This window comes from Rhinolophus ferrumequinum, chromosome 15 (assembly GCF_004115265.2).
Source record: "Rhinolophus ferrumequinum isolate MPI-CBG mRhiFer1 chromosome 15, mRhiFer1_v1.p, whole genome shotgun sequence".
In the NCBI taxonomy this organism is placed as follows: domain Eukaryota; kingdom Metazoa; phylum Chordata; class Mammalia; order Chiroptera; family Rhinolophidae; genus Rhinolophus; species Rhinolophus ferrumequinum.
In genome coordinates this window covers 39,224,322-39,252,137 of record NC_046298.1, presented here as the reverse complement: position 1 = coordinate 39,252,137, position 27,816 = coordinate 39,224,322, and the positions used below count along the sequence as shown (strand labels likewise).

The 27,816-nt window shown below is 57.0% G+C and overlaps 1 protein-coding gene across 3 annotated transcripts; it reads right to left on the bottom strand.

Annotated features, from left to right (window-relative positions):
• Positions 1 to 69: 69 nt before the first annotated feature.
• Positions 70 to 27,801, bottom strand: LTBP4 (latent transforming growth factor beta binding protein 4). 3 transcript variants are annotated; one of them, XM_033128668.1, is made up of 33 exons: positions 27,620 to 27,801; positions 25,744 to 25,802; positions 25,421 to 25,571; positions 24,785 to 24,894; positions 19,828 to 20,019; positions 19,397 to 19,644; positions 19,218 to 19,320; positions 18,755 to 18,829; positions 18,531 to 18,653; positions 17,861 to 18,025; positions 16,963 to 17,112; positions 16,727 to 16,834; positions 16,009 to 16,140; positions 15,799 to 15,924; positions 14,945 to 15,070; positions 14,160 to 14,402; positions 13,569 to 13,694; positions 13,361 to 13,480; positions 12,280 to 12,408; positions 11,935 to 12,060; positions 11,410 to 11,532; positions 11,088 to 11,219; positions 9,465 to 9,596; positions 9,260 to 9,385; positions 7,629 to 7,775; positions 6,013 to 6,279; positions 5,639 to 5,710; positions 5,207 to 5,335; positions 4,865 to 5,011; positions 3,733 to 3,885; positions 2,372 to 2,752; positions 1,862 to 2,014; positions 70 to 752 (listed from the first exon to the last, which is right to left on the bottom strand). In XM_033128668.1, the coding sequence occupies exons 1-33, from the start codon at positions 27,787 to 27,789 to the stop codon at positions 598 to 600; spliced, it is 4,899 nt and encodes a 1,632-aa protein (XP_032984559.1). In that variant the 5' UTR covers positions 27,790 to 27,801; the 3' UTR covers positions 70 to 597. The 3 variants fall into 3 exon arrangements, with proteins under 3 accessions (XP_032984559.1, XP_032984558.1, XP_032984557.1); XM_033128666.1 differs by lacking the exons at positions 24,785 to 24,894; positions 25,421 to 25,571; positions 25,744 to 25,802; positions 27,620 to 27,801 and adding an exon at positions 23,342 to 23,639 and having other exon boundaries at positions 78 to 752; XM_033128667.1 differs by lacking the exons at positions 9,260 to 9,385; positions 24,785 to 24,894; positions 25,421 to 25,571; positions 25,744 to 25,802; positions 27,620 to 27,801 and adding an exon at positions 23,342 to 23,639 and having other exon boundaries at positions 74 to 752.
• Positions 27,802 to 27,816: the final 15 nt, after the last annotated feature.

Here is a 27,816-nt window from a genome sequence, read left to right as displayed (position 1 = left end):
CCAGAGACAAGATCTCTCTCGAGATTAGAGACATAATGAAACAGAGAGACAGACAAATACACAGAAACAGAGACTAGAAGACAGACACGGAGAATCAGGCAGAGAAGATAAAGCAGAAAGATAAGAGAAGACAAAAAAAAGAAACAGACATAGAAGAAAGATCAAGGGAGGCAGAGATAGACTAAGCAACAGAGGCACGGAAATTAAGAGGCAAACACGGAGTCAGGAGTGGGAAGAGGATGTAATTTAGTGGCTCAAGGAACAAACTCTGGGAGCCAGACTTTGAGAAACATAGGCAGAGGCAGAAGGTACAAAATAGGTTTTTTTTAATTGAAAAATTTTATAAAAAGGAGTGGAAATATGAAGGGGACCGTGGGCTAGGCCTGGGCCTCCGGCGTCGGTAGGAGAGGTTGGGGTGACGGGAGCAGCAAGGGTGTCCCTCCTTCCACCTGTCTGTCTGTCCATGGTGCTCTCGGTCAGGTCCAGCATCCCTGTGCGCATGCGCGCAAGCGGGCAAGGGCGTGCACGCGGCTGAAAACCCGTGTGCGCAGGCGCGAGGAGGGCGGCCTGGGGTCTATGGCCCAGGGCGGTGGGGGCTCAGGCCCGGGGCCGTGCAGGCGTGCAGTGGTGAGGCTGGTGAGAGGGTGCGAATCCTGGACGGCAGATGCAGCGGAAGGAGCCATCGGTGTTGACGCAGCGCGCGTTGATGCAGAGCGGGGAGGCTGCCTCCGCCTCGTCACACTCATTGATGTCTGGGGAAGGGGAGTACAAGCAGCATGGCTACTCAGGGCTGGGGACCCGGGAACCCACCTCTCTGTCCCCTGAGGCTCCTGGGGCTGAAGGGTGCGGGTGCACAGCCTGAGGTTTGGAGTCGAATCTGGACACTACAGGTTGGCTGTGTGAGCCTGGGCAGGTGGCTTAACCTCCCTGTGTCTCAACTTAGTGTTCTGTAAGATTGGTACAGTAGCCCCTAGGTCACTAGGTTGTTGTTAAAAGAGTAATACTGCTGAGCATCAACCACAGTAAATGCTTACTCTAAGCAAGACATGTGTAGCACATTACTGGTATTAACTTTATCCTTCTAATAACCCTACAAGGTAGGTTCTGTGATCACGTTTTACATACGTGCAAACTGAGGCCCAGCGTTACACAGCAAGCCACACTCTGCCCAGTGGGTTCTCAAACCAGCTCTCAAAGACTCTGAGTGCCCAGCCCCCTGCTATTTCTCAGCTGTGAGACTTCGGGGAACTCATTTCTCTTTTCTGAGCCTTGGTTTCTACACAGGCCTCAGTGTTATTGCAAATCAACATTAACGATGTTCATAACTCTATGAAATGGGTTCGATGACTATGCTCCTTCAGATGAGAAAAACCCAGCAAGGGACAGTGACTTGTCCAGATCACACAGCAAGTTGCTGGACTGAGTCTGAGGTTTCTTAGATTCCCCTAGAGTCCTCGATTGTAACCACTCTGCATTATTACTGTCTAAACTAGGCAGACGTGATTCATATTCCCATTTTACAGATAAAAAGACTATGGTCAGGATTGAGAGTCCAAAGAGACTGAAGCTCTCCAAAGAGGTCAAGTAAATTACCCAAGGTAGCACTGGGAGTCCTTAGACATCACACCTGCAGGATTCTACCCTCCTGCCCTGCTTCAAGCCCAGCCCCAGCCCTGCGGTCAAGCTCGGCTATCCTAGCAGCCTTACCTCACCTTTGTCAGGCAAGCCCCACCGCCCCAGTGCTAGAATTACCTCCTGCTCCCTCCTGGCTGGCCCTTTCCCTTGATGTCTCTGAGCACCCAGATCTAGTCAGGGCTTCCACCCTCTCTCCTCGCACGCTGGCCCCAGCCAGTCCCCTCACCAACGCAGGCCATGCGGGTCATGTCCAGGCGGTAGCCGTCGAAGCAGTCGCAGGTGAAGCCCTCGGGGACCCGCACGCAGCGGCCGTGGGCGCAACCGTCCAGGATCCCGCACTCCTCCGCCTCTAGCCCCTCATAGGGCCCAGCCAGGGCGCCTGCGGAAAATGTGTGAAATGGACTCCGTGCCTTCAGCCCCTTTTCACTGGATGGCGGGGCGCACGGTGTATCCCCATCCGAATAGTCCATCCCACTCCAGGACTGTGGGGGATGCTGTGGGACCAGGAGGCGTATCTCACTCTGCTCTCCCTAGCTTTCCCTCTATCCGCACCTTTCTTCGTGGGTCTACAGATATGTCTGTTCTCTCCAACTGTAGCTGAGCTTTAGTATCTCTCTGAGCCTGTCTCTCCCCGTGGCTTCTTTGTTTCTGCATCTCTCTCCCCCCGTCCTTCCTGTCTCCATCTCTGCACACCTCACTCCTCATCTCAGCCCATCACTCGGCGCTCAGTGCTCACCAGTATAGCCGCCACTGTTACGTGTCTCGTCAGGCTCTGGGAAGGAGCCACGGGTGTCGCGGGACCGATAGCGCCAGCGGGTGCCCGGGCCAGGTGGAGCCGGAGCTTCAGATTCGCCATAGGGACCACCATCATCCTCAAAGTCGGGCATGTCGAAGGGGGGTGCCCCATAGGGGGCCTCCCGGCGGGCGAAGGGTCCCGGTGGCGGTGGATAGGGGTCGTAAGGTAGCACGGGTGGCACGTACAACTCGGGCCCATACGGAAGGCCCTGGTAAGGAGGACCCAGGTCTGGACCATACTCGTAGGGGAGTCCAAAGCCACCTGGTCGCGGGGGTCCATATGCAGGGGGGCGCAGCACATTGCACAGGGCCTCAAAGTCATCTGTGAACAGGAGCCAAGCCTAACAGTCAGCCATTGCTTGCCTTGCACACACCATTCATGTCCCCACTGTGGGAAGAGCCCAGGGGAGAGGGTGGGAGGGCCTTGGGCTGAGGCATGGGAGGGGCTTCAGAGGAAGGGGCTGAACTTGCACGGTAGGGATCAGGGGTTCTGGAACCAGAATTGAGAGTCCAAGAGCTGAGAATGGAATTCCAAGATGCTGGGGTCAGGAGTATTAAGGACTGCTGCTAGGAATTATGGTCCAACATGCTGGAATTTGGGGGACCCATGGAAGCTTGGACTAGGGGCCTACAGAAATGGGATGAAGGTGTTTTGGGAACGAGGACTGGGAATTTCCAGAAACTGCTACTGGGGGTCTGAGGGGCCAGGATGCATGGAAGGGATATGATACACGGGACCTGAAGGTCTGAGGACTGAGGATGGGGTCTTTGGGCCGGGGGCTGGGCTGGGTTTCCAAGGGCTGAGGATGGCGGGACTCAGGAGTTTTAAGAGCTAAGACTTGGGGATCTCGGGGGCTGTGTGTTGGGGTCTTAGGCACCTGGATGTTGGTGTCCAAGGCACTGGGACTTGGAGGCCTGTGGGCTATGACCAGAGAACCTGTGGCCAGGATGGTGGGGTCTGAGCAACTGGTACTGGAGGAGTAAGGGTCCAGAATTTGGGGGATGGGGTATCATGGGCTGTTTTGGGGTTCTGGATACCAAAAGTTGAGGGTTGAGAGACCAGACCTCAGGGCCCCATGGGACTGGAACTATGGGACCTGCTGATAAGACTGGGAGGTCTTTGGGATGTGATTTGGGGACTAAGGGACCAAGATTTAGGGATGGGCTGGGACACACAGGTCTGAGGGGCTGGGTTTGGGGTGATTTGAGGGGTCTAAGGCTGGGTCTAAGACTAAGAGACCTGAGGGCCTGGATTTGGAGCCTGTGGGGTACGGTCTCTGAGAGCCAGGCAGGTGACAGTACCTGAGTCCTGGGCGGGGCAGAGGGCACAGTCCATGCCCCAGGCCTCCCCGTAGAGGCAGCAGCACTCTGTGTAGGTGGCCTGGCGGTCAAGTCGAGGGCGACTGCACACGAGGTCAGCCCCCACTTCTTGCCAGCACACTCCCAGATTGTCATCTGAGGGCAGAGACAGCACGCATCAGGGTGGATCCTCCCAAATGCGTGGCCTGCTCCCCTGCGGGAGCGGCCCAGACCACCCTCTGCCTATCACCAAACCCGTATCAGCTGTGATCTGACTCCGGGAAGCCCTGTGAGGCACTTCCCAAGTTCTGGATTGAGGACAGGGCTTGGTCTGGCATGAGGCTGTCATAGAGGAAGAGAGAGAGAAGAGGGTTTCCAGTGGCTGGGGGATAGGGTCTGGGAGGGCTCTGTCCAAGCCTGGCCTCTGGAAGGCTGTGTGACCTTCAGGCAGTTCTCTTTCCTCTCTGAGCATTGTTTGAATAAGTCTCAGCGTGTGGGGGAATGTTGTAGGAACAGGAAGTGGGAGAAGAGAGTTTGGCTCAGTGGGCAAAAAGAGAACGAAAGGACCCGAAGAAATAGAGACAAACACATCCAAACTGTCAGAGATTCAAAGAAAAACAGGAAAGCAAAACTGCAGAGAGAGAGAGAGAAAGAAACAAAGATAGACCCAGAAAGTGTCAGAGAAAAACCTAAAGACAGAAACCCACAGAGAGGTATAAAGAATCAGAGATACACAGGGAAATAATAGGAAACACGTCTTTAGTACTTAGTAAGACCAGTCCCGTTCTGTCCTTAAAAATAAAATTCCTCACAACGACCTATAAGGTAGGGCTACTGCCAATCCACCATATGTTCACAAAGGAAGCTGGCATCCAAGAGGCGATAAGCAACGTGCACGTCTACACAAGGCCAGCAAGTGGCAGGCTCCTCTAAAACCTTCACCTTTAACCACCAGGACAGCTGGCCTCTAGGAGACGTGCAGACAGACTAAATAAGGTCTGAGGGGGCGTGGCCTTTGCGAAGGCGTGGCCTGGGTGCGGGCTTATGGTTGGGTGAGGGGCTGGACGGCATGGGTGGTGCCGGGGCGGGGCGTCATCGGCGGGGCAGGCTGAGGCGGGCTTGGGGGTGGGGTTACCGAAGCTCTGGCTCTCGTTGGAGACGCAGCGGCGCCGTGAGCCGTCCAGCACCAGCGGGGGCTCGCAAGTACAGTGATAAGAGCCCACTGTGTTGACGCAGCGGCCGCCCTCACAAGCCGGCTCCTCATCTGCGCACTCGTCATTATCTAGGGAGGCATGGAGGGAGTGGTTAAGAAGCAGCCCTCTGCCCTTTCCCCTTTCCCCAAAGCATTGACAGTGATAAATGAAGTCTAGACGCCAGGAAGGACTTCCTGCTGGTAGTGGCCACATTCCAGAGGGCAGCTGGCGTGGTCGAGGGTTGGGGAAGAGTCCCTTGGGGAATGGTGAAGATGGGCTCGTACCAACGCACTCCAATCGCTGGGCATGGTAGTAGTAGCCGTTGCTACAATAACACGAGTAGCCTGGGGCCGTGTTCACGCATACGCCACTCTTGCACACCTGGTCTCGGAAGAGCTGGCACTCGTCCACATCTACAGGAAGGATGGTCAGAGGCACCACCCCCATCAACAAAGATGGGGGCAGGCCAGGGTTTGGGGGGCATTGGATGGGGGCAGTGTATGGCTTTGAGGCATGACAGGGGAAGAGAAAGAGATGGCAGTAGACACCCAGAAGCAGATACAGGAAAGATGAAGACAGACAGATAGAAGATGGGGGTGAGGCGGGCTGGGGGAGACAAAAAGAGATAGGGTGAGAGATAGAGAAAACGGAGATAGGGTGAGCTGAAGATGGGCCTGGGGGGCTGAGGATGGATGGGGCTTAAAGTCTGGCCTCACCTCTCCGGAGGCTTGGGTCTCCGCTGGGCACCAGGTAGCCTCGACCATGGGGGCACAGGGACTGGTATTCAGCTGCACATAGAGACAAGGCTAAGCCCAGACACCTGCGTCCCAGCCCGGACCCTGCTCATGCCCACCTGTGTCATTGCTTACTCTGGCCCCATGCCCACCTTTCACTGCCCAAGTCTTCAACCTTCATGCCTGTTTGTGCCCACCTCTCTCTCAGCTTCATGCATCGGGCTGACAGCTCACTGTTGCCCTTGCATTACCAGTATCTCAGACTTATGTCCAAATGTGTCCCCTGTCCCAGACCCATGCCCACATATTTCTACCCAAACCCTCAGCCCTGTGTCCACCCAGCAGCCCATGCCCACCTGTCTCGGTGCTCGGGCACTGCTGGATGCGGCAGCCGCTGCCCCAGCCCTCACCCACAGTGCAGCAGCACTCCTGCCAGGTCACATTCCGTGCTAGGATGTTGTCACATGCATCTGGAGCCGCTGTGTCAAAGTAGCACTCCCGGCGCCCACTGCCCACGGGGACCTGCCTAGGTGGGCTAGGCCGGCGGGGTGGGGGTGGTGGGGGTGGCCTGGCTGGCAGACCTGGGCTGGCAGGTGCCTGAGGCTGAGAGGCTGGGAATGTGCCTGGGAAGACAAGGGGCTTTAGCCAGTGTGGGCTGACCCTCCAGTCCCCATGTTATAAATGGGGAAACTGAGGCCCAGAGGGCTCCCAGCCATTAGGCAGAACAAGATTCCACTCTGTCATTGTCCCTTTCTCCCAGTCTCACCCGCTGTCATTTCTGTACCTCTTGCCTCCCCACCTCACACTGTCCGAGGTGGCTGGCTCATTATTGTAACTGCAGTAGGTAGGAGGAGAGGGAATTTCCCTGGCCTCCTAGATGCGTCCCTGAGTCCTCACATTCAGTGTGTCCCAAACAGGCCTCAGAGTCTTCATCCCCAAACCTAGGCCTGGGCCAGGGCATCTCCCCCCAACCCTGGCAGTCCCACAGCCTGTCCGCTTGACCTCATGAGTGTTTCTCCCACCTGTCCTCCCCTCCCGTCCCATGGCCTCCACCTTGGTCTAGTCCTGTCCTCTCTGCCCAGTCCCTGCCCCAGCCTGCTGCCTAGTCTCCCAGCACCCAGGGTCACCCCCTCCAATGGCAGCCAGAGGAAGATTCAAAGTCTGATTAAACCACCTCCTGCTCAAAACCCTTCCATGGTTCCAGGCTGACCTCAGGACAAGTCCAGTCTCCTGAGCATGGTGTCAGTGTGACCTGGCGCTGGGCTCCTCCTGCAGCCTCATCGCTCCCCACCCTTTCCCTTGCTCTGTAAAGTCCGCCACCTGGAACTTATTTCAGTTCCTCCAACATGCGAGACCCTCTATTGCCTTGCCAGGCCTTTGTCTTTGCCCTTGCCCTCTGCCCAAACCTCTTCCCTGACCCACTTGGTCTGGCTCATTTCTACTTATCCTACCGCTCTCAGGTCAGACATCCCCTCCTACAGGAAGCCCTCCCTCGCTCAGGCTGGGGCAGGCACCTGCCTGCTCTGGAGTCCACCGACCCGGTAGCCTTTCTCCATGTCAGGCTCACTCCCTCTGGCCTGTGTTTCCTCCATCCCAGCCCTGATTTCTCTGGGGTGTCTCCATCTGGTGATATCTCTGTCTGCCCCGACTGTATTATAAGCCCCTTCAAGGCAGAGTGGTCTTCCCTGGTCACTATTGTGTCCCCAGTGCCCAGAATAGGGCCTGAACACAGTGGATGCCCTGTGAATGTCTGCTGAATGAAGGAATCTGGTCAAGTCAGGCAGGGCCAGGATCTACTTCTTCTGACACTGAGTCCCAGTACCCAGGTTAACCCACGTGCTCTGAAGTTTCTTCTTGTTTAAAACAATAGCTTTTAACTGATGATGGTCGTCCACGTCAGGAATGGTAGACCACATTATTTTTCTGTGGGGCCATCAGCCATCAGTTAAATAGACACTGACATCAGTCTCACCAGCAGAAGTCCTCGGGGGAACACAGCGTCCAGTCATGGGGTCAAACTCCTCGGGGCTGGTAGGGCAGACACACAGGAAGGAGCCTTCTACATTCTCACACAGGGCAGCGCCACACACACCCTGCAGTGTTTCACATTCATTCACATCTGTGAGCAGGAGACAACAAGGGAGAGAGTCAATAGTGGTAAACTTCTCTGATTCCAAAGGTCTAAAAGTCTGAGCTTTCAAATATAATGGGTATTTTTAATGGCTCAGACCCACTTATCATCTGGTGACAAACCCGGAATTTCCCTTGGGAGCCCTCTGCTCCTCCATTTTTAACCCATGTGTTTTGAACAGAGCTACATCTATTCTGAGGGGTGGGCACAAGTCCTAGGCATGGCCAACCAGATTGCTGATTTCTCTGGTTCAGTGACCAAGCTGGGCCAATCAAAGCAAGTCCTGGGACTTTGGCTGGAACTATGGAGAAAGAACCTCCCTCTGTAGTTAGGGCTGTCAAGATGAGAATGTTAACCAGAGGTGCTGGGGCCACTATTGTCATTGTGAAAAGAGAGTCTGCCTGAAAATAAATGCAATAGAGAAGAGCAGAACTAAGAGAAAGAGTAGCCTTGTTACAATTCCTGGATCTAAGTGTGCCTGCAGTTCAAATATATCCCAGGACTTGATGGTTTTAAAGAAATAAAGCCTGTTGTGTTAGCATCTGTCAAAATTTAGAGAATATATAATTAAGATTCATGCATTTCACTGTATGTAAAATGAACTGCAAATGAAAATATCTATAAACACATATTGAACTCTGGTTAATAATATGCATACTGAAGAATTTAGGGGGTAGTGTACTGATGCCTGCAATTTAATTTTAAATCTATCAAAAAAGTTATGTGGAGAAAACAAAGGTAAAAATATGACATATCAATAAAATATGATATATCAATAAAGCCAAAGTTGTTCTAGAAGACATTAGTCTCCGGAAAGACTGATGAGGAGAGAAAAAAAATAACAAATAAAAAACGTTAGTAATGAAAAGAGGGGACATAGCTATAGATATATTAAATAATGAGATGTTATGAGACTATTAAGGACAACATTAATTTTAAAAACAAGGTAAAATTAATACATTTGAAAAATATGTATTTCCAAAATGAGTTAAAATAAATTAAATGAGTAAAAATAAAATAAATTAAAACCCTAAAGACTTATAAAAAAAAAAGTTTTGGTAAATGACTCAAAAAAAAAAAGTTATGTGGATTCATGGATAGATTTATGAGGAAACAAGTATAAAATGATAATAACAGAATATAGGTCATGGATGAGCAGATGTTCATTCTGCAGGTCCTTGAATTTGCTCTATGTTTAGAAAATGTCCTCATAAAATGTTAGGGAAAAATAAAGAAATTTTATGTGCACTTAAGTTCAGTGCATTTTACATGCTTTATGCATGAATTTTTTAAGCATCCCAAAATAAAATCTGAATGAAGAGGATTTCCTGATTGACATGAAGATGATCTTATATTCCAAGGTCTAAATTCCATACCCCAAAGTTCGTATTGTTCAGATCTATGGAGAGGAGCAGGGCCTGACCAACCTCTTCCCCACCCTCTGTCCCCACCCACCCCTTGAAGCCCCGTACCCACGCAGTGACGCCCGTCCCGCGCCCCCTCGTAGCCCTGGTCACAGAGGCACTGGAAGGAGCCAGGCAGGTTCTGGCACATGGCATGGGCCCCGCAGAAGGACCGGTTCCGGCATTCGTCCACATCTGCAACCAGCAGACAGTCAGGCCATTGCTGGACCTTCTATCCCCTCCACAGATCACCTACTGCCCGATGGACACCCACCCTGGCATCCGCCCCCCAGCGTGGGCTGGTAGCCAGGGTCACAGGCCGGCGTGCAGCGGTAGGAGCCAGGTGTGTTCTCACAGCGCTGGGCTCCACAAATCGCTGGGCCATATTCTTGGCACTCATCCACATCTGTAAGAGTAGGGACAGGGTGAAGGAAAGAAAGGGGAATCAAAGGCCTGGATTCACACGTTCCCAAGGCCGCTTCCAGTTCCATGACTGAGAAGTCTCTATGACTGGTATTTTAGGAGTCTGGGCTTGTAAACATCAAGAATGGTGATAACTCTTAAGGAGTCATTGCCATTTCTCGAATAGCCCAAACATGGTCCCACCTCAAGGCCTTTGCACTTGCTGTTCTGTCAGGGATCTCTTCCCTCAGCTACCTGCTTGGTTTCCTCCCTCACTTCACTCAAGTGTCAGTCAGCCCTCCTAGTGCCCTTCCCCCCACTGCCCTGTCATCTCTGTTCATTTATTTTGTTATATTTTCTTCCTCAAACTTGATATTATATCTACATATTTATTGGTATGCCAACTGTCACCTTTCTAGAAAGCAAACTCCACAAGGACAGGGAATTGCACTTATGTCTTTGTTCCCCAGAGTATCTCCAGAGCATAAACAGTGCCTGACACACACTAGGTGCCCCCAAATTGTTGGCTGAATGAATCTTGAATCAATTGACCTATTTATTGTCTCCCCTCATCCCACCTCCCTACCCCCAGAATGTTAGCTCCATGAGGACAGGAATGTTGTTTGACTCATCACCTGAGTCAATTAGCAAATGAGAGCCCCTGATCCTAGGTTACCATGCATGAGGCAGAGGTCTGGCAACCAGAGAGGCAAAGGCAGCCCACAGTCATTTCATTTAGTCCACAAACTGCTGACCCATACTCCATCCAAAATAATAGATGAGTCCTGGCCTCCTCTCTTGACCAGTGCCCTGCCTGAACTTACTGGGGGAATGAGACAGAGGGGCTGGGAGGTGAGGGGTGGGAACGCGTGAAGAATGAGAAGAATTGGCAAGGGGTGGTCTGAAGATGCAGCAGAGACTGAAAGTTGTGGGCCTGTAGTTCCCAAGTTCTGGAGAAGTCTGAGGAAAGAGGGTGGAGCTTAAGAGGGCAGGAGTCAGTGCTTGGAAAAACCTTGTGCACTGGGAAAGGATGGGTTCCAGGACAGCCAGGGTTGGGCCTCTTTGGAGGGGCAGCTGGAAGTAGTGATGATGGAAGGTGGGAAAAGGGCAGGTCCAAAGAGAAGGGGCCTGAAGGGGGAGAAACAGGTAGTTTTAATCAGATTGGAAACGGGGAGGGAGGCTAACAGTTAGAAAATGTCTTACTGGGGTAGGACCCAAAATGTGAACTGTGCTCAACCGGCAGAAGGGGCTTGGGCTGCTTCTGGAAGCGAGGCTTGGCTTGGTTCCTGATAGGAGAGATGTTCCCCCATCCTTTCACCTGACCACCACAAGAAAATACAAGGACACAATGGTGGCTTATTTCTGGAGTTGAGACGGGGATTTAAGTGCAGTGGTTGGGGGCCCTTTCCCTCCCCCCAAGTCCGTGAGGGAGTTGGTTCCAAGGGAACCAACTCTTGCAACTCATCACAGGGTGTGGGGGGGGCAGTAGTCTCACCATCACAGGTGCCCTCAGGGCCCGCGTGGTAGCCAGGTTCACAGTCATGGACACAACGGTAGGAGCCGGGAGAATTCTCACAACGCTGGTTCCCGCACAGGGCTGGGCCCCGCTCACGACATTCGTCCACATCTGAGGGGTGAGGCAGGGCAGGTCAGATGGGGAAACAGAGGCAGGGAAGCAAAGGAGAAAAGGTGGGGGAGTCAAAGAGGTGAGAGGAGGGTCAGGAGGGGGAGGCGGGGGACGCAGACAAGAGGGTAAGAGAGAAAGTAGACGGGAGGCAGAGGGAGGGAAGTTATGAGGCCGCAGCGGGGCCTCTCACCCAGGCAGGAGGCGAGGTCTGGACCGGCGCGGTGTCCCGGAGGGCAGACGCACTCGAAGGAGCCATCGGTGTTGGTACAGATGCCGCTCTGGCAGAGGTCCTCCTCGCTGCACTCGTCCACGTCTGAGGGACAATGTTGGAAACCGGGCCCACCTCCTCCTCTGCTTAACCTCCCAGGCCACGCCCCTCCACTGCTCTTTTCCCGCCCTTCTGGCTTCAAGGCCTTTACCTTGTCCCTCCACCTGCCTTAGGCATCTCCCTCCCTTGCAAGCCCCACCTCTCCGACGGATTTAGGCCCCTTCCTTTCCAATCACTGCAAGCTATCCAGACTCCGCCCCTCCCCTTCCCTCTCCAAACCCCGCCCCTCCCTGCTCGGCGCCTGGAGGCCCCACAAGCCCGGTCCCTAAAATGCATCAAGACCCCGGCCCAAAATTGAGACTCTCCATTCCGCCCTCTTCTCCTTGTACTGCCTTTTCCTAGTATAAGCCCACCCTTTCCGGATCCATGTCCAGCCTGAGAACCGACCGAGGCAAGAAGCTCCGCGGGGTCCAGACCGGTAGCCGGGGGCACAAGTACAGGCAAAGGAGCCGTCGGTATTGAGGCATTCGCCGTGGGGGAAGCAAAAATCGCCCTCTAGGCACTCGTTCACGTCTAGGGCACGCGAGAGATAGGGCTGGGGTCACCGAACACGCCCCCGAGGCCCAAGCCCCGCCCACAAAGCGGCAACCCTGTCCCCAAGCCTCTCTCCAGATGGCCGGTTTCTAAGCTCCACCCACAGCCCCTCAGTCCTGCTTCACCTCCCCAGCAGGCTTCACCCGGAAACCCAGGCCACACTCCCAGGCTCCCTGGCCCTTGCCCCACTCTGCTCACCTGTGCAGGGCCCGGGCTGGCCAGGCGGCGCCCGGTAGCCTGGCGCACAGCTGCAGCGGAAGGAGCCTTCGGTGTTAGTGCAGCGACCATGCCGGCCGCAGGAGGCGCCGGAACTGCATTCGTCCACATCTGTGGGAACCAGGGTTTTCAGAAAGGGTCCAGTGTAGGGACTCATGGGACAAATCCCCTTGAGGCAGAGGGTCTGGAAGAGTTGGTGGGAAGTGTCTTGGGTTGGACATGAGGTGAAGGCTCAATGGCAGAAGTGGGTTGGGGAAACCAGGGTTCCCTGATTCTGGGGAACATTATTAGATTGGGAGTCCTGTGGGTCAGGGTTTCTGGGAACGCCTGGTGCCAGGATTCTGGGGTGAGGAGAAGGGACGCTGGACTGGGACAGGGTCAGAATTTAATTAGGATAAGGGTCAAGTATTCCAAACCAGGATCATTGGATGACATTCCGCTGAGTCAGGGGTCAAAGTCAGTGACTGGGATTGAGACCAGTTAGGGTCAGGAGTTACAGTCAGGGTCCAGAATTCTGCCTCCAGTCAGGGGTCGGGGCCAGGGATCATGACCCCAATCAGGTCCCAGGGAAAGACTCTGAGTACGGGCAGGAGCAGTAAAAGAAACTGGATCAAGGGTCACACAGAGACAGGGGTTGTGGTCAGAAGTTATGGTTAGGTCAAATGTCGCAGTCGAGTTCAGGGGTCACAGGTTACACACAGGATCGGGACAGGTAGGGTCACGAGTGTCACAACTGCTATCAGGGTTGCGGTCAGAGGTTAGCAGGGGTCATAGCTAGGTTCAAATATCACAGTAAAATTAAGGGTTCAGGGGTCACAGAGTAAGCAGTCACATTCAGGGTCGAGGTTTGTGGTCCAGGTCAGGAACTGCAGTCTGGGTCAGGGGCCCATAGTCTAGGTCAAGGGTCACAGTCAGGCTCTGGGGGTTATGGTTCAGGTAATGGGATTGAGGTCCAGGTCAGGAGGTTATGGGCCAGGTCTGGATTTTAGTCCAGGACAGGGGTCACGATCTAGGTCAGAGGTTATGATACAGGTCCAGGGTCACAACTAGGGCCTGGTCTTACCAGTACATCGGCCACGTTGCAGGTGGTAGCCAGCAGGACAAGCCCTGCACTGGAAGGAGCCAGGGGAGTTCACACACTCCTGTCCGGGGCATGCAAGGTGGTTCTCACACTCATTCACATCTGGGGGGCAGGGGAGAGGGTGGCCTTGAAGGAGTGGCCCAATGCTCCCTTCACCCATCCAAAGTCCTCCCTCCTTCCCCGGCCTCACCCTCGCACTCGGAGCCCGCAGCGTTGGGTTGGAAGCCTGTTGGGCAAACACACTGGAAGCTGCCTTCTGTGTTCTCACACCGGCCATACGCACAGGGCACGGGGCTATGGGCACACTCGTCCACATCTGGGGCAGAGGGGACCAGAGGGGCTGAGGAAGGGGGGTGGACCCATCCCCATTATCATCACCACCCACCCCAGCATTCTAGTCTGGAGGCCGTCTCCTGGACTTTGCCCGGACGTCTCCTTCATCCAAGGAGGAAAGACTCCCTTCCCCATTTCCCACATTAATGGTCCCTCCAGTTGCCAGGCCAGGACACCACCGCCTGTATGTGGCCTTCCTGCCTCAGATTCGTCCCCTCCTCAGGGGTCCCACAAACACAAGACTATCATCCAAAAGGGAAGGGAAAATAGAGGGCACCTTCATATTTGGAGAAAGGGGAGACAACTCTGGAGTCAGATCCTCCCACTCTCTCAGTCCTCCCATCCCTCTGCACTGAGCCCCATCACCCACCTCTCTGCCCCCAGTCACGCCTCTCTCCAGTACCCACAGCAAATGGGGGTGGAGTGTGCTTGGACTCAGCACCCTCACCTTGGCAGGGGGCCCCTGGCCCTCGGGAGCGGAAGCCAGCAGGGCAGGCACAGTGATAGGAGCCTGCCGTGTTGTCACAACGGCCTGGCCCGCAGGGTGGTGGCTCCTGCGCACACTCATCCACATCCTCTTCACACGCTGAGCCCCGGAAGCCAGCCGGGCAAACACAGTGGAAAGAGCCGGGCAGGTTCTCACAGACCCCTCGGCCACAGAGGCCTGGGCTCTGGGTGCACTCGTCCACATCTGTGGAGGGCAAAGGGCATGTGTCACATCTTTTTTATGCCCTCCAAGCTCCATTCTGCCTTCTTGACCTTCGTCGCTTTGACTTTCCACCTGTCAACTTGTCCCCATCACTCTGCACTCCATCCTCCATCACTCTTCCTGTCTCCAACATTCTGCTACCCTGCCCCCCCCATCATTCTAACTCTCCATCCTCCATTCCTCTATCTTTTCAATTCCTATTAAGCTGCCCGTCTGCCTCCTAGAACTCTGCCTTTCTAGTCCCCACCAGTAGGCCTCCTTCTACTCTGTCCCTCATTACTGACATCTCCATCCTCCATGACTCAGCCGTACTGTTTCCCATCACTTGGCCTCTCCTTTCCCATGTCACTCTGTCTCTAAAGCCATTAGGCTGTACGTCTGGTTCTCAAAACCTGGCCTCTGTCTTCCATCAATCAGCCTCTCTGCCTCATTGCAGTCTCTCCCTGCCCCACACGTCCCGTCCCATCACTGCCGCTCTGCCCTGCCCCACGTTTCCTTCCCATATGCCCCTCCCAGTCCCTCACCCTGGCAGCCGGCTCCGCGGGGCGCAGCCTGATACCCAGCAGGGCACACGCACAGGAAGCTGCCTGGCGTGTTCTCACAGCGCCCGCGTTCACAGGGAGGGGGCACGCGGTGGCACTCGTCCACGTCTGCGGGCACAAACCGGGAGGCTGAAACTGGGGCAGACACTCCCTCCCGCCCGCACGTCGCCGGGAGGTGGGGAGGGGCGGAGCCAAGCTTGGGCCTGGGCCCGGCTGGGCGGGAGTCAAGGAAGGTAGGGAGGGGCTCGAAGTGGGTAGGTTTAAGGCGAAGGCGGGGCTTGAGAGGAGAGGGCAGAGATGCAGAGGGGAACCGTGAGGTGGTCAACTTGTGTTGAGCAGAGCCTGAGCAGGGCAAAGGCAGGAAGGGAAGCTTTGGGGACCGAGCAAAGAGATGGCATGTGGCAGGGTGAGAATCGGGGTCGTGGTTAGGGGACAAGCTGAGGCAGTTGTAAGACAGAGGCGGGGCCTGGGGGCGGGAGTGAGCTAGTCCTGCATTTGGAAGGGGCGAGGCCAAGGGTCTGGAATATAGAGAGGGCGGGGCCAAGGGAGGGGCGGAGAGGGATATGGTCCGAGAGAAAGGTCCCGCAGTAGTAGGGCAGGCACTCACCCCCACGGGAAGGGCCAGCTGGGCCAGGAAGAGGCAGCAGTGGGGCTGAAGGGAAAGCGGGAGCTAGCCTGGGAGCGGGACCAGGGACCAGGGCCGCAAAAGTAGGGCCGAGGGGACTTGGGGAAGCGTTGGAGGACGGGAACTGCTCTCCAACAACAGAAGCTGCGCGGCCTGGACAGCAGGGGCGGGCAGGGGTGAGGCCTGGAGCTGGGTGGGGCGGATTTCTCACCCAGACACTCCGTAGCCCGCGGGCCGGCTCGGAAGCCGGGGCCGCACACGCAACGGAAGCTGCCTGGAGCGTTTTCGCAGCGCCCGGGAGCACAGGGCGGGGGCACGCGGCGACATTCGTCTATGTCTGAGGGTACAGGGGGATTGGTCAGGAGGTGACCAAGCAGAGCCCCCCAGCTCTGCCTCCGTCCACCCCATCTGTCTGGCTCACCAATGCAGTGTGTGGCCTGCGGGCTGAGCCGGAAACCGGAATCACACGCACAGGTGTAGCCACTGGGCCGCGGGATGCAGCGTCCTGGGCCGCAGACCTGGGGATTGCGCTGACATACACCCACGGAGGGACCTGGGGTGTGTCCAGTCAGCCGGGGTCCAGTCACCCATCTCTGAATCCTCTGTCCCATTCATCCCAGTACAATCTCCTCAAACCCTCTGCCTAAAACACCCTCATGGATGTCCCGCCCCAAGCCCAGTCTTCCACCTCTGATCATCCTCTCCTTTATCGTGCACGTTCTCATCAGACCTTCTGCCTGAATCCCCCATAATAACACCCTAGTATGCATTTTTTAAAAATCTGCTCTTCCGTCCTCTGCCTGAGATACCCCTTAGTGTCCTCACGAAAAATTGTTTGTCTAACATTAACTGAGCATTTACAATGTGTCAGACACTTTAGAGACAGCTGATTGAATCCTCACAATGATCCTCATTTTACAGATGAGGAAACTGAGTCTCAGAGAGGTGAAATGACGTGCCCAATTGACAGAGAACTTGAACCCAAGCCTATCCAACTCCAGCTCCTCGTGTAACCACCACTAACCCTCCATTCCTTAACTCTTCCGACTGTGACCTCCCTATTTGTTCTATCCTTGGAGCCTCCCCCCAAGTCCCGCCTGTAACACCCTCACCAACACCCTCGATTCCCTCTACTGCACCTGATTCTGAGACCTCAGGACCAGTCCAGGCCGGGATGCTGGGCAGGGGAAGCTCAGGACCTGGCCGGGGCTGAGGCCGGGGTTCCGGGCGATGGGTGGGCAGAAAGCCTAGCGAAGAAGGGGTATCATTGAATGGAGAGCTGGATTTGGGTGTCCCTGCTCCTCTCTCCTCCTTTCCCTATGGGGCTGGGGCAGCCCCTTGGAGACAACACCCCCTCCTTCAGAAGCCAACTTACCTATGGGTGACCGAGGAGTGGAGGGTGGGGCACGGGGCTGGCTGAGGGACACTCGGGGTGGCTCCTGGCTCAGGGGTCTGGTGTTGTAGCGGAGGTCAGAGGCCGAGTAGTGGTAACCAGGGCCAGCAGGGCAGATCTCCCGAAAACCCTCTGGAAACAGAAAAGAGAGGGAAAGGGGCAGAAAGATGGCAGGAGAGCAGGGCACAATGAGAGAGAGAGATACTCAGGGGAGTCTGGGGTCTGGCCTTGGCTGAGGTTGGGGCTTGGCGTGGGAGCGTGTCAGGGGTTTGGGTTAGATTCTGGGATAGGGTGGTACTTTGGCCAAAGAATGAGAGATCTCAGAGGCTATGTGGGACCAAGGATATTTTTCCCTATTTGAGATGGTGGCAGGAACAGGGGTTGAGGGCAGGGTCTGGTTTAAGTCTACAGAGACTGGGATGCAGGCCAGGAAACAGTCAGGTCTATTGTGGGGTCTGGTTTTAGGCAGAAGGTAGATTTCCATTGGGTTGTCTCAGGGAGGGGCATCTGGGGCAGGAACCATCGCATGAGTATCAGCTGAGGCACTGTCTCAGGAGCTGGGGACTTGGCTAAAGCCTGCTGGGCAGGCAGCATATCTCAAGGGCTAGGAGCTGCCAAAGCTGGGGTGGTGTTCAGGAGACGCAGCCTGACATCAAGGTGGTGTGTCTCAGGGGGTGGGTATGGCCAAGGATGGGGTGTGGCCCTGGGCGGAGTCCAGTCTGAAGGTAGCAGATCCCAGATGCAGGGGCCGGTGGCCAAGACTAGGGCCCAATCTGGTTTGAGGGCTGAGCCTCAGGGTTTGAGGGCGGGCCTTGGGCTGGGCCTAGAGTGGGCACTTTGTGCATCAAGTCTAGGAGTAGACCCGGCAGGAGGTGCTCACCTGAGCCGAAGGGTGGGCAGAGCTGGCAGCCCCGACCCCAGGCTTTGCCCACGCGGCTACAGCAGCAGATTTGTTTGGTGATGTTGCGCAGAATGGGCAGCGAGCAGCCACCTTCGCGGAGCACGCGGAAGCAGGGCCCCTTGGCCTCCGAGATCACATGTTGGGCTGGGAGAGGGGGAGGAAATTCTTAAGGGTGGAGTTGGGAGGGTAGCGGAACTAGGGGATCTGGGAGGTGGAGCAATGCTCCCAGAGAGGGTTTGGTGGGTGCAAGGGGCATTCGGGAGAGGTCTGAGAGAGAGGTGAGGGGGTCTAAGAAAGGTTTGGGGACTGAGGAGAGTCTGAGGGGTGAATGAGACAACCTGAGAGGATCTCAGGGTCTAAACAAGGTCTGGTGGCGAGGAAGATGAGGGGATTTCAGGGGCTGAGAAGAACTGAAGAAAAGTATGGGATCTGAAGTGATTTGGATCCAAAGGTTTGAGGAGTTCTTAGAAATGGCTGAAGAAGGTCTAGGAAGTCTGAAAGGGACTTAATAAGAGTGCCGGGGGTACATGGGAGTCTGGAAGCATCTGGGGGTGTTTAAGGGAATTAAAGACCCAAGGATGATCTGGCATGGGGTCTGAGGAAAAGGCAGGACATGGGACCCGGCCTCAGCCCGCTCTTGGTGGCTCACAGATACAGCTGCTGCGGGACGAGTCGAGCAGGAAGCCGTCGGGGCACACGCACGTGTACCCACCACGCGTGTTCGCACACTCCCCGTGCTGACAGCGCCGACCCGTCGCGCACTCATCCACATCTGCCAGGGATCAAGCAATCGATGGTCTCAGCGGCTACGGGGAAGAACTCCCTGCTGGCCCTGACCTAGAGCCACGCCCTTCCCACCTGGTCCCCGCTCACCTTCGCAGGACCCGTTAACCCTTTCAAAGCCAGTTGGACAAGGACCATCTGGGGCTCCCATTCGGTCGGAGTTCCCTGTAGAGAGAGAAGGGTGGGTAGGCGTAGCGACAATGGAATGGGCGGGGACAAAAGTGGGGAGGGAGGGACTAAAAGGTGTTTGGTGTGGTTTGAGTTTAGGGTCAGTCTTAAGTTGGCAGTCTGACAGAAGGCAACGTGGGAGGTTCCAGAAATGCATGAGTGGGGCCATGGCACAAAGGCGGAGTGACAACAGAGTAGTCAAAGTCAGACAGTGGAGTGGGCAGTCCTAGGACGGTATGGATAGATCTAGACTGGGAATGATCCCCACAATGGGGTAGGCGTGGCTAATTGGTCAACAGAGTTTAACCGTGCATAGAGTACCGCGAGCGGCGGGGTTTTCACCTCTCCCCAGCTCCGAGCACACCGGGGATATCCTGGGGCTTACCCAGGTGCTCCGAGCACGACTGACAGTCGTGAACGCCCCAGGCCACGCCAGCCCCTCTGCAGCAGACCTCTTGCGTCCGGAGCCCGGGCAGCGGGGACGCACACTGTGGGGAAGTGTTGGGTGAGCGCGCCCCCGCGCGGTGGCACGCTCTGGGCCCCTCCCCACCACCCTCCTCTCACTTCGCCTCTGCGCAGCTCCTGAAAGCAGTAACCGAAGCCCGAGGCGTCGGAGTAACTGTCCTCGCGGGGCGCATTCTGTGCCAGCACGGTATAGGGCGCCGCCGCCTCCGCACGCGCCGCCGCCTCAGCACGCGCCACTGCCGCGGCGTCTGCCACGTCCCAAGGGCCGGACACACGCTCCACCTGGTGCACCACCACTGACGCCTCTTGCGGGTGTTCCACGTGGACACTCACCATAGACGCCACGCCTGGAGGGGGGAACCGCAGGGCAAAGAGGTGTCTACCCGGGTTCTTACAGATTAGGGCTAGGAATGGAAAAAAGGATGCACTGGAAAAAGGTACTCAGGGGAAGGCAGGAAAGATGGAGGTAGGAGGAACGGCGAGGTGGTGGATAGAGGAGTCGGAGGGGACCCCGGCCGCACTGTCCTCACCGTGCTCGTCGTCGCGGTGGTTGGCCAATGGCATGGTGTACACGGAGCGGGTGAGGCCTTGCATGGCCGGGGCCGGGGGCCGGGCGCCCGAAGAATGTAACTGGCAGAATTTGCCAGCGAAGTCCGGAGGACAGAGGCAGCGGTCAGGCTTCACGCACACACCGCCGTTGTGACAGATCAAGGGACACAGGACTGGGGGGAAAGCGAGGACCCTCAGAGTCAGCAACACTCCTGGCAGGCATCCCTGGAGCCACCGCACCCAAACTAGCTCAGTCTCTAATATTACTACACCCTCAAAAGTATCACTCAGTTCTAAGTCGCTCTGTCTTGGGCTGTGTTGTGCCACCCCCACCAATCCTTGGCCACCTGCATTGGCTGGGTCTAGTCGTCCAGACCTCAGTGGAATAGCTCTGCCCACTGGTTCGGTTCGCCATGTCCTCCGGCTTTTCATTCACTTTCATGTCACCCCGCCCTCCCTCTGGAGTCCCACTTTCTGGCCGAGTCCTCGTTGTACTAGCTCCGCCCACACAGTACTATCCTCGCCCACTGGTTCAGCCCCGCCCATCCTAGCTTTCCTTAAGCAATTTAGCCCCGCCCATCTCATCCTCGAGCTACGACTTTTACAGTTCCAGCCCCGCAAACACAGCTAGTCCCTAGCATTGACTAAAACCACATTTTGGTCTCTCCCTGGCACCACGCCCCCTTTGCTGTCCCGCCCACATCACCTTCTTCTACACGCGGGATACTGAACTCCGCCTGTCTAGGCGTCTAACCCGCTGCCCTTAGCCCCACCCCCCTTCTTTCCTCCTTCTGGTTTGCCCGAGCTCACTCGTTTCCTCCCCTCCCACTCCACCTCTCCGTGATCTGGACGTCCTAGCTCCGCCCACCGCGCTTTGTCTCCGCCCATCTCCCATTTGGCACCGACTCCTGAGTTCTAGCTCTGCCTTCCCGCCTCCAGTAGCCCCGGAGTGGGGCCACCAGCGGGAACGCGCCTCCTCTCCCCCTTTCTGCGCGCCCTCGCTGGGCCCCAGGCCACCTCTGGGCGGGGCACTGCCAGCTGTGCGGCGGGGTAAACAAAGAGAGGGGTGCGGCGGGGGTAGGGCGGTGGCTCCGCATTCCGGATCCTTGGGGAGCCCCAGGCCCGCTGAGCCAAAGAAGGCTGGACTATCCTGCTAGGGCACCCCCTCCCTTTCTCCCCCGGAGAGGCCGAGAACAGCTGGAGACAGCTGTGCCGAGGGAAGGGAGGGGGCAGGCAGCCGGGGCCGATCAGGAAGGCGTGTGTGGTATTGTGAACCACACACTGGAGAGAGGCAAGCATAGAGGGAGCCTTCTCAAATTTAGAAAGGTAAAGAAACTGGACTCTTGGGAAGAAATCAGCTAGAGGCCATTGCTCTGGGGTTCAAAGACAGCTGAAGGTTTCTGGAATGCAAAGGGAGCCTAGCTCAGAGGAAACTGAGGCACCCGTTCAACAAAAGGAGTACATTAAGTCCTTCTGGGAAGTTACCTAGAAAACAGGACTCTAGGGCCTTCTAGGGGATGGCCAGTTTGAGGGTGCTGAGAACCTTACCCCAATCTCCCTCCTCATAGGCTTAGATAGAGAAGTGGAATTCCTGGGAGTTACCAGCAAGTACACGACAGCCTCAATTATCTGGGAAGATTAAAATACTGTGGAATCACCCTTCCCCTTCCATCTAAGGGATTAGGTGCCCAAGTCTTTGGATCAATGGCTGCCTGGGGGGAGCACAGTGTCTAGAGTCCTCTTGGAGGAATCATCTGATCAAGACCAACTCTGGGGTGCTCTAAAGATAGATGGATCAGAAGTTCCTGGGGAGGGGGTCAGCTGGAAGACCAGGATTTGGAAAGACAAGAATTAGGAATCTCTGGTGGGACTCGGTTGGAAATAGAAGAAAATGGTCTTTTGTGGGAAAAAAATTCAGCTAGGGAGTGGAGTTATTAGTGTATAGGGTTTTTAATCTGGGGTTTCTCTGGGGAGTGAGGGGGAAGAGCTGAGGGACAACACTACAGAATTCTCTGGTGAGGGGCACAGTTCGGGGAGATTACATCAGAAGAATGGGAGGGAGGGAACTTCACTGGAGGGGCTGTTCTCTGGAGTCTGTTGATGGGAGTAGGGAGGTGGCTTAGGGTCTGAGGGCAGAGACTCTTGGCTCCCCTAGTTAGGGGAACCAGGCCAGGACTCCAGGGTGCTCTAATAGGGGTCTTTAATTGAGTGGCAGGACCAGGAGAAACTTAAGTAGTAATCAAGATTCCAAAATAGGAAAGGTCTCTGCTGGGGGTGGTGGTAATCCAGCTAGGTCTGGGGGACATTTCCCAGCCTCCCAGGGCATTTCTCTCCCTTCTCTTGGCCTGAATGCAGGACCGACCCCTGCCCAGCTCCCTGAGGGCTCCCACTACTAGGCAAGACGCTAGATAGGTATGGCCAACTCCATGCCTCACGCCCCTGGAGGAGTGAGGAGCTGAGGACATCGGGGTCCTGCCGAGGTCAGTCCCCCTTCACATGCCCCTCCTTGTGCCTCCAGGGGTTTGGCACCCGCCTGGGCACGGCGCCTGGCACGGGCGCGTTGGGGCTGGGTCGGGAGGGAGTGAAGGAAGGAGGGAGAAAGGGGAGGAGAGAGGGAGTGGCAGCAGGCGGGGGCTCGGGCGGGAGATGAGCTCACGCCGCCAGGGCTGGGTTGGCTGGGGGCCAGGCTGGGTGAGTTTTCGGCGCCAGGGGCCCCCACTCCCCACTCCAGAGGGCCTCTGGGGTTGGGAGCAGGTAGGCCCCAACCCCAAGAGCCCGCCCACCCCCACACCCTGGGGCTAACAGGTGGCCCGATCTCCCCACCTCACCTGAATCCCCTTAGGGGGCTCCCAATCTTCACTGGTGCTTGGTGCGCACCCTCCTCCTGTCCCCTCTGCCCCCAGAGGGCGCCCCGCCCCTAGGCCTCCTATATGGATTTCTCTCCCACGTGTGACCCTTGCCACTCAGGGTCCTGCAGAAACCTTCCTTCTATGGACCCTTTCCCTTCCTTCTATGGACCCTTTCTGGACCCACTTTTCTCACCCCAATCCCCCTCCTCACAGGCACTCCCATCCTGAACTTTCCTAATCCCTCCCACCTATGGATGCAGAAACTGGGACACCCCCCAGGGCCCTGAAACTCCCCCTTAGTCTCCAGGGACCCCTTACTCAGTCTCAGGCCCCCTTTCCTCAAGCTCCCAGGGCCCTCAATTCTAGTATCCTCAATTTTGACTCAAAGGCACGCAAGTCGGCTCCAATCCCCTCACGTGGGACGCCACAGGTCCCTAAGAACCCCCATTGCTTGCAGATCAGGACTCTCAAGACCCAACCCCAAAAGCCAAGAATTTGAAGCTCCCTTCCTGAGTACCCAGAGATCTTCCAGCACTGCTGCAAAGGGATTCTGAACTCCCTCTCCCTGGAGGACTGTCTCCCCCATCCCCGGGGGTGCCTCCTCCCCCTGGGAAACCCTCCCTCGGGACCACCACCCCGCACTCACAGGCGCGGAAGCCGGGTCCCCCCGGGGCCGCCCCGCCGGGCGCGCCGCTGTCCACGCTGGTGGCGTTGCGGGGCGCGCAGATCGGGGTACAGCGGGGGCCGGTGGGCCCATGGACGCAGCGCAGGCTGCACACAGCTGGGGTGAAGCGCACGCGGAGGCGCTCTCGCGGCTGGCCCTGTCCGGGCTGTGGCCCGAGCAGCGCTAGCAGCACCAATAGCGACACCCAGAGCAGCCGTGCGCCGCCCGCCATGGCTGCAGCGCCGCGCTCCGCCGCGCCGCCGCCCCAGCCCGCCGGAGGGGCCCGGCCGCGCCCGCCCGCCCGCGGGGGAGGGCGGCCGCGCCCCCGCTCAGGCCTCCCCTCCCCACCACTCCCTCCCCGGCGGCCGCGCGGGGGCGCGTGGGGCTGGGCGCGCAGCCAGAGGCGCGCAGTCTGGGCGCTAGATTCGCAGGGGGAGGGGGGCGCCCCCTCTGCCCCACCTAGCACCAACAAGTGAATGAGGCCCGCTGGGGAGCGGCGGGGAAGGGAACAGGTGGGGGCGGGCCGTTCCCCCCCCCCAGACAGGGCTGAATCCATAAAGAGGAAGGAAAAATGGGGGCCGCATTTGGGGCAGCTAAGGCCTGATTTTCGGCCCTAGATACAGAGAAAGGGGCTTCATCTGGACAGGGGGCTGTCATGGCACATCTGCGCGGCCAGGTGGCACATATGAGAGACAGAAGGGTCGGTGCACCTGGGCACATGAAGGAATTGGGGGTCTGGATGGTGGGCAGAACGCTGGGGGGCATTTGAGGATGCACTCACATCTGGCCAGAACCCCCCACACCTGGTAGGAGAAGTCAGAATGCATAAGGGGAAACAGTGGATTGAGGCTGTGGGCGGGGGTCCTCACATCTGGCCGGAGGCCTACATCTGGAAGACTTTAGGAAGGAGGGGACACATCTGGGCTGAAGGCCACAGCAGGAGGGGGACTTTTGAGGGTGGTTTAGACTGGGAGGTGTGCTAGCCCAGGGGCGAGAGCTGGAGCGAGAGAAGCCCTGGAGCAGGGGAAGCAGGGGGAGGCCTTTGGCCCCTAGCCGCCCCGCAATTTTGGGCATTCGGTGATCGGGCAGGCGCCAACCCGCACAATCGCTTTTGTTGTCTGGGCTAGTTCGGCTTCGCCCTCTGACAGGACAGCGCCCCCCTCTTTGGCTGCGGGGAGCCCGGACGCCTGGCTTCCCGGCCCCACCCCCGCGGGTCAGCGCCTCTGGCCGGCGTCTGGTCCTGTCCCGGGCTCACCTCGCGCGACCGGACGCCAGGGTCCCTAGAGGGGGCCGCGTCCTGGGGTGGGGTGCTGAGCTACAATGGGGGGCGGCCAGGCGGCGGCTGGACCGTGGGAACCAGACAGCTTTATCTGGCCCGGAACCCCCCCTTCACCCCCCCGGAGGAGGAAAAGCGGATGTTCTTACCCCGGGCCTGGCCGGCAGGGGCGCGCTGTGGGGGCCTCCTTCTCAACAGTGCCCGGCCCCCCGGCCCTCGGGGCCGCCGTCGCCTCAGCAGGGCTCGGGCCTCCTGCAGCCTGGGTGGGAGGGGGCAGAGAAGGAGCTGTCACTGCGGTTAGGCTGACAACCCTCCCTCGCTGGAAGGGGCCTCCCAGCCCGGAGGTCTTCCAGTAGCAGCTCTGCCCCCCGCCCCCACTCCCCCCATCCCTCTACCGGGACCAGGCCTTGAGCATTCTTTAGAGGCTTAGAGAGAAACAGAGACAAAGACGGTGGGAGAAATAGATGAGGAAGGGAGACAGAGAGGAGAGACACAGAAGAAAAGAGACAGGTAACAATGAGAGACAGAAAGAGACAGGAAAAACAGATACAGAGAGAGGGATTTGGAGACAGAGACAGAGATAGAGACTAAAAGTCCCAGAGACTGTGATAGGAAGGAAAAGGAGAAATAGAAACAGAGATACAAGTTGATAGAGTCAGAGAGAGAGAGAGAGAGAGAGAGACAAGCTGGAGGAGGAAACCCAGGGAGCAGAGGGAAATGTGCCGGAAATGGTGGTGGAGCTGAGAGCTCCTGAGCGTTTGGTAGGGTAGGGACGGCACACTCACGTCAGTGGCTGCCAGTTAAGGGACACCTGTCTCTTCCTTACGCTGGGGCTGGGGCTGGGGCTCGGCAGCGGCAGCGATGGGAGTGCTGGTGTCAGGCACCGCTGAGGGCCTGCACACTTTTCCGACAGGCAGCTCTGGACCCTGCAGGAGGCTTCAGAGATAGCCAGGGACTAAGTGGAGAAGGATGGGACAGAGTCCTTCTTTCCATCAAATGCATCCAGCCCTCCAGCTGGGATGAAGGGTAGGGAAGGTAGCTCCCCCCACCCCCGCCCTTCTGCTCCTCCGTTTCACGCCCTACCTATACCCCACCTAGAAGAACCCACCTCTGAAGCAGCGGCTCCTCCTGTGTGATCGGCCTGGACAGCAGCGACAAGCAGCAACACTATAAATAGAGAAGTGGAAGTCACTCAGGCCCCTATAGCTCTAGAACTCCCCAAAGGAGGTCAATGGAGATAGGGGAGGGAAAGCCAAGATAAGGTTTGAGGGTACTCTAAACAGACCTGTGGTCAATTTGAGGCACTGCGCTCAGTGCCTCAGTTTCCCTATCAGTACAATGGGAGGCAAATTGGCTTAGACTCTGAGGATGGTCACAGCAACCTGATTCTTATTTGTCTTCTGAAGTGTTTGGCGGCAAGGTATTATTGGAAAACACATGTCAAAGTATTTTTAATAAACGATTTTTTAAAAAACTCGAAAGATTTCTAAACGCATTTCCCAGCCCGAATAGTCTAGGAATCTAGAACCGCGCCCTCCCCTCACATCCCTGTCCTGGACTCAGCCGTCATCCCGCGCGTGGCCGACAGGTGGCGTCACTTCCACAGGCCTCAGCGGCTGGGGAGGAAGGTCCTCCTTCGACTGTGGGTCCAACAGAGTGCTGAGGTGGAGGGGGATACAGAAGGAGCCACGGCCCAGGACTGGGAATCCAGAGGCCTGAGTTCTAGCCTGTTCCTGCCCTTGAATGCTCGTGTGTCCTGGAGTCAGCGTCTCCTGGTCTTTGGGCCTCAGTTTCCCGCCTGACCAGGAGGAAGGAGTCGTTCTTGGAGAAATCCCCGCGCCCAGAGGGTCTCAGATTCTGGGTAGAGGAGTCCTCAGCTCCGACGCAAGTGCGTCGCAACCAAGGGGCCCCCTAGACAAATCCATTATCCTCAGGCTAAGGGGGACGAGGGACGAGGGCGCGCGTGCAGGCCTCGAGAGTAGGGCAGTGGCAGGACGCTCTGAAGGGGACAACGGGCGCGTGGACTCTTTCCAGACGGATGGGACCCAGTGGGGAAGGAGGCCGGTCGTGTGTGAACCTCCGGGACCCCGGATCTTGCCGTCATCCCTCCCCTCTTTTCTCCGGGTTAACCCCTTCCCGGCCCCGCCCCCGGCGCGGCTCGGGTTACTAAACGCATTCGCAGAGACCGAGGCGGGAGCAGAGCCCAGGGCCTTTGTAACGGAGCGCTGGGTTGCAAGGCGGGGGTTGGGGGTGCTGGGCAAACTGTTTCCTTCGATCTCGTCACCGTAGACAGGAAGGGTGGCTATAACCCCCAAATCTATTGGAAATTCTGGATCTATTGATTTGAAATCACTGGTACCTCATTCAAGCCTGATATCCCCTAATTCTAGGACACTAGAGTATCCCCCACCCTCAGGAAACCTGAGGGACAACCCCCCCGCCCGCACAATTCCCCACAAGTCCCTCCGCCATTAATCCAAAAGTCCACGTCTTCTTAACTCATTAGGAAAATCCAAGTGTCCCTTTTAATTAATCCAGGTACCCCAAACCCTAGAACACCAGGACATCTCAAATCCCCCACAAACTCCCTTCATAACCTCCCATACTCTTCCTTTAGCACCCAAGAAACTTGGGGAACCCCATCCCAGCTCGAGGGCCCCACCCATCTATCAACCTAGAACTCAAAGCCCCGCCCCCATATAAACTAGGACCCTTCTCCGAAAAACCCTAGAATTCCCTGGAGCCACATCCATCTTTATCACAAACACAAGAGGGAAATCCTTCCGTCTCAGTTCCCCCCGGATTCTAACCCCTACAAAATAGAGGGCCTTAATAAATCCCAGGGCTCTGGCTCTTTTATCCACCCCCCCCCCCGGAAGAAATGGGTTCGATTCCCCCTAAATCTGCTAGTCCTGAGCCTCCCAAACCACCAGGCTTATTGGATGCAGGGGGCACAAGGAAGAGGGGGGCGCAGCGGTGCTTACCCGGATGGGAGGCCCGGGATCACCGCAGCCTCGACGGCCTGGTTGGGACGGGGGCTGGGGCTAGGGCTGGGGCTGGTGGCAGAAGCGGTGGCTGCGAGGAGCAGCACCAGCAGCACCAGCTGCACCAGCGGGAGGGGGCGGCGGCCGTTGGGGCCAGGCCGCCGCATCATGTCCGGCGTGGAGTCCCGCTTCAGGTC

Bases quoted from the DNA above. Each gene is read 5' to 3' on its own strand.
- LTBP4 (XM_033128668.1), bottom strand. From the start codon at position 27,789: ATGATGCGGCGGCCTGGCCCCAACGGCCGCCGCCCCCTCCCGCTGGTG. The intron at 18,830-19,217 runs GTAAGCCCCAGG...CTCTCTCTACAG, and splicing joins GTCGTGCTCGGAGCACCTGG to GGAACTCCGACCGAATGGGA. The intron at 11,533-11,934 runs GTCGGTTCTCAG...ATTGTCCCTCAG, and splicing joins CCGCGGAGCTTCTTGCCTCG to ACGTGGACGAGTGCAGCGAG.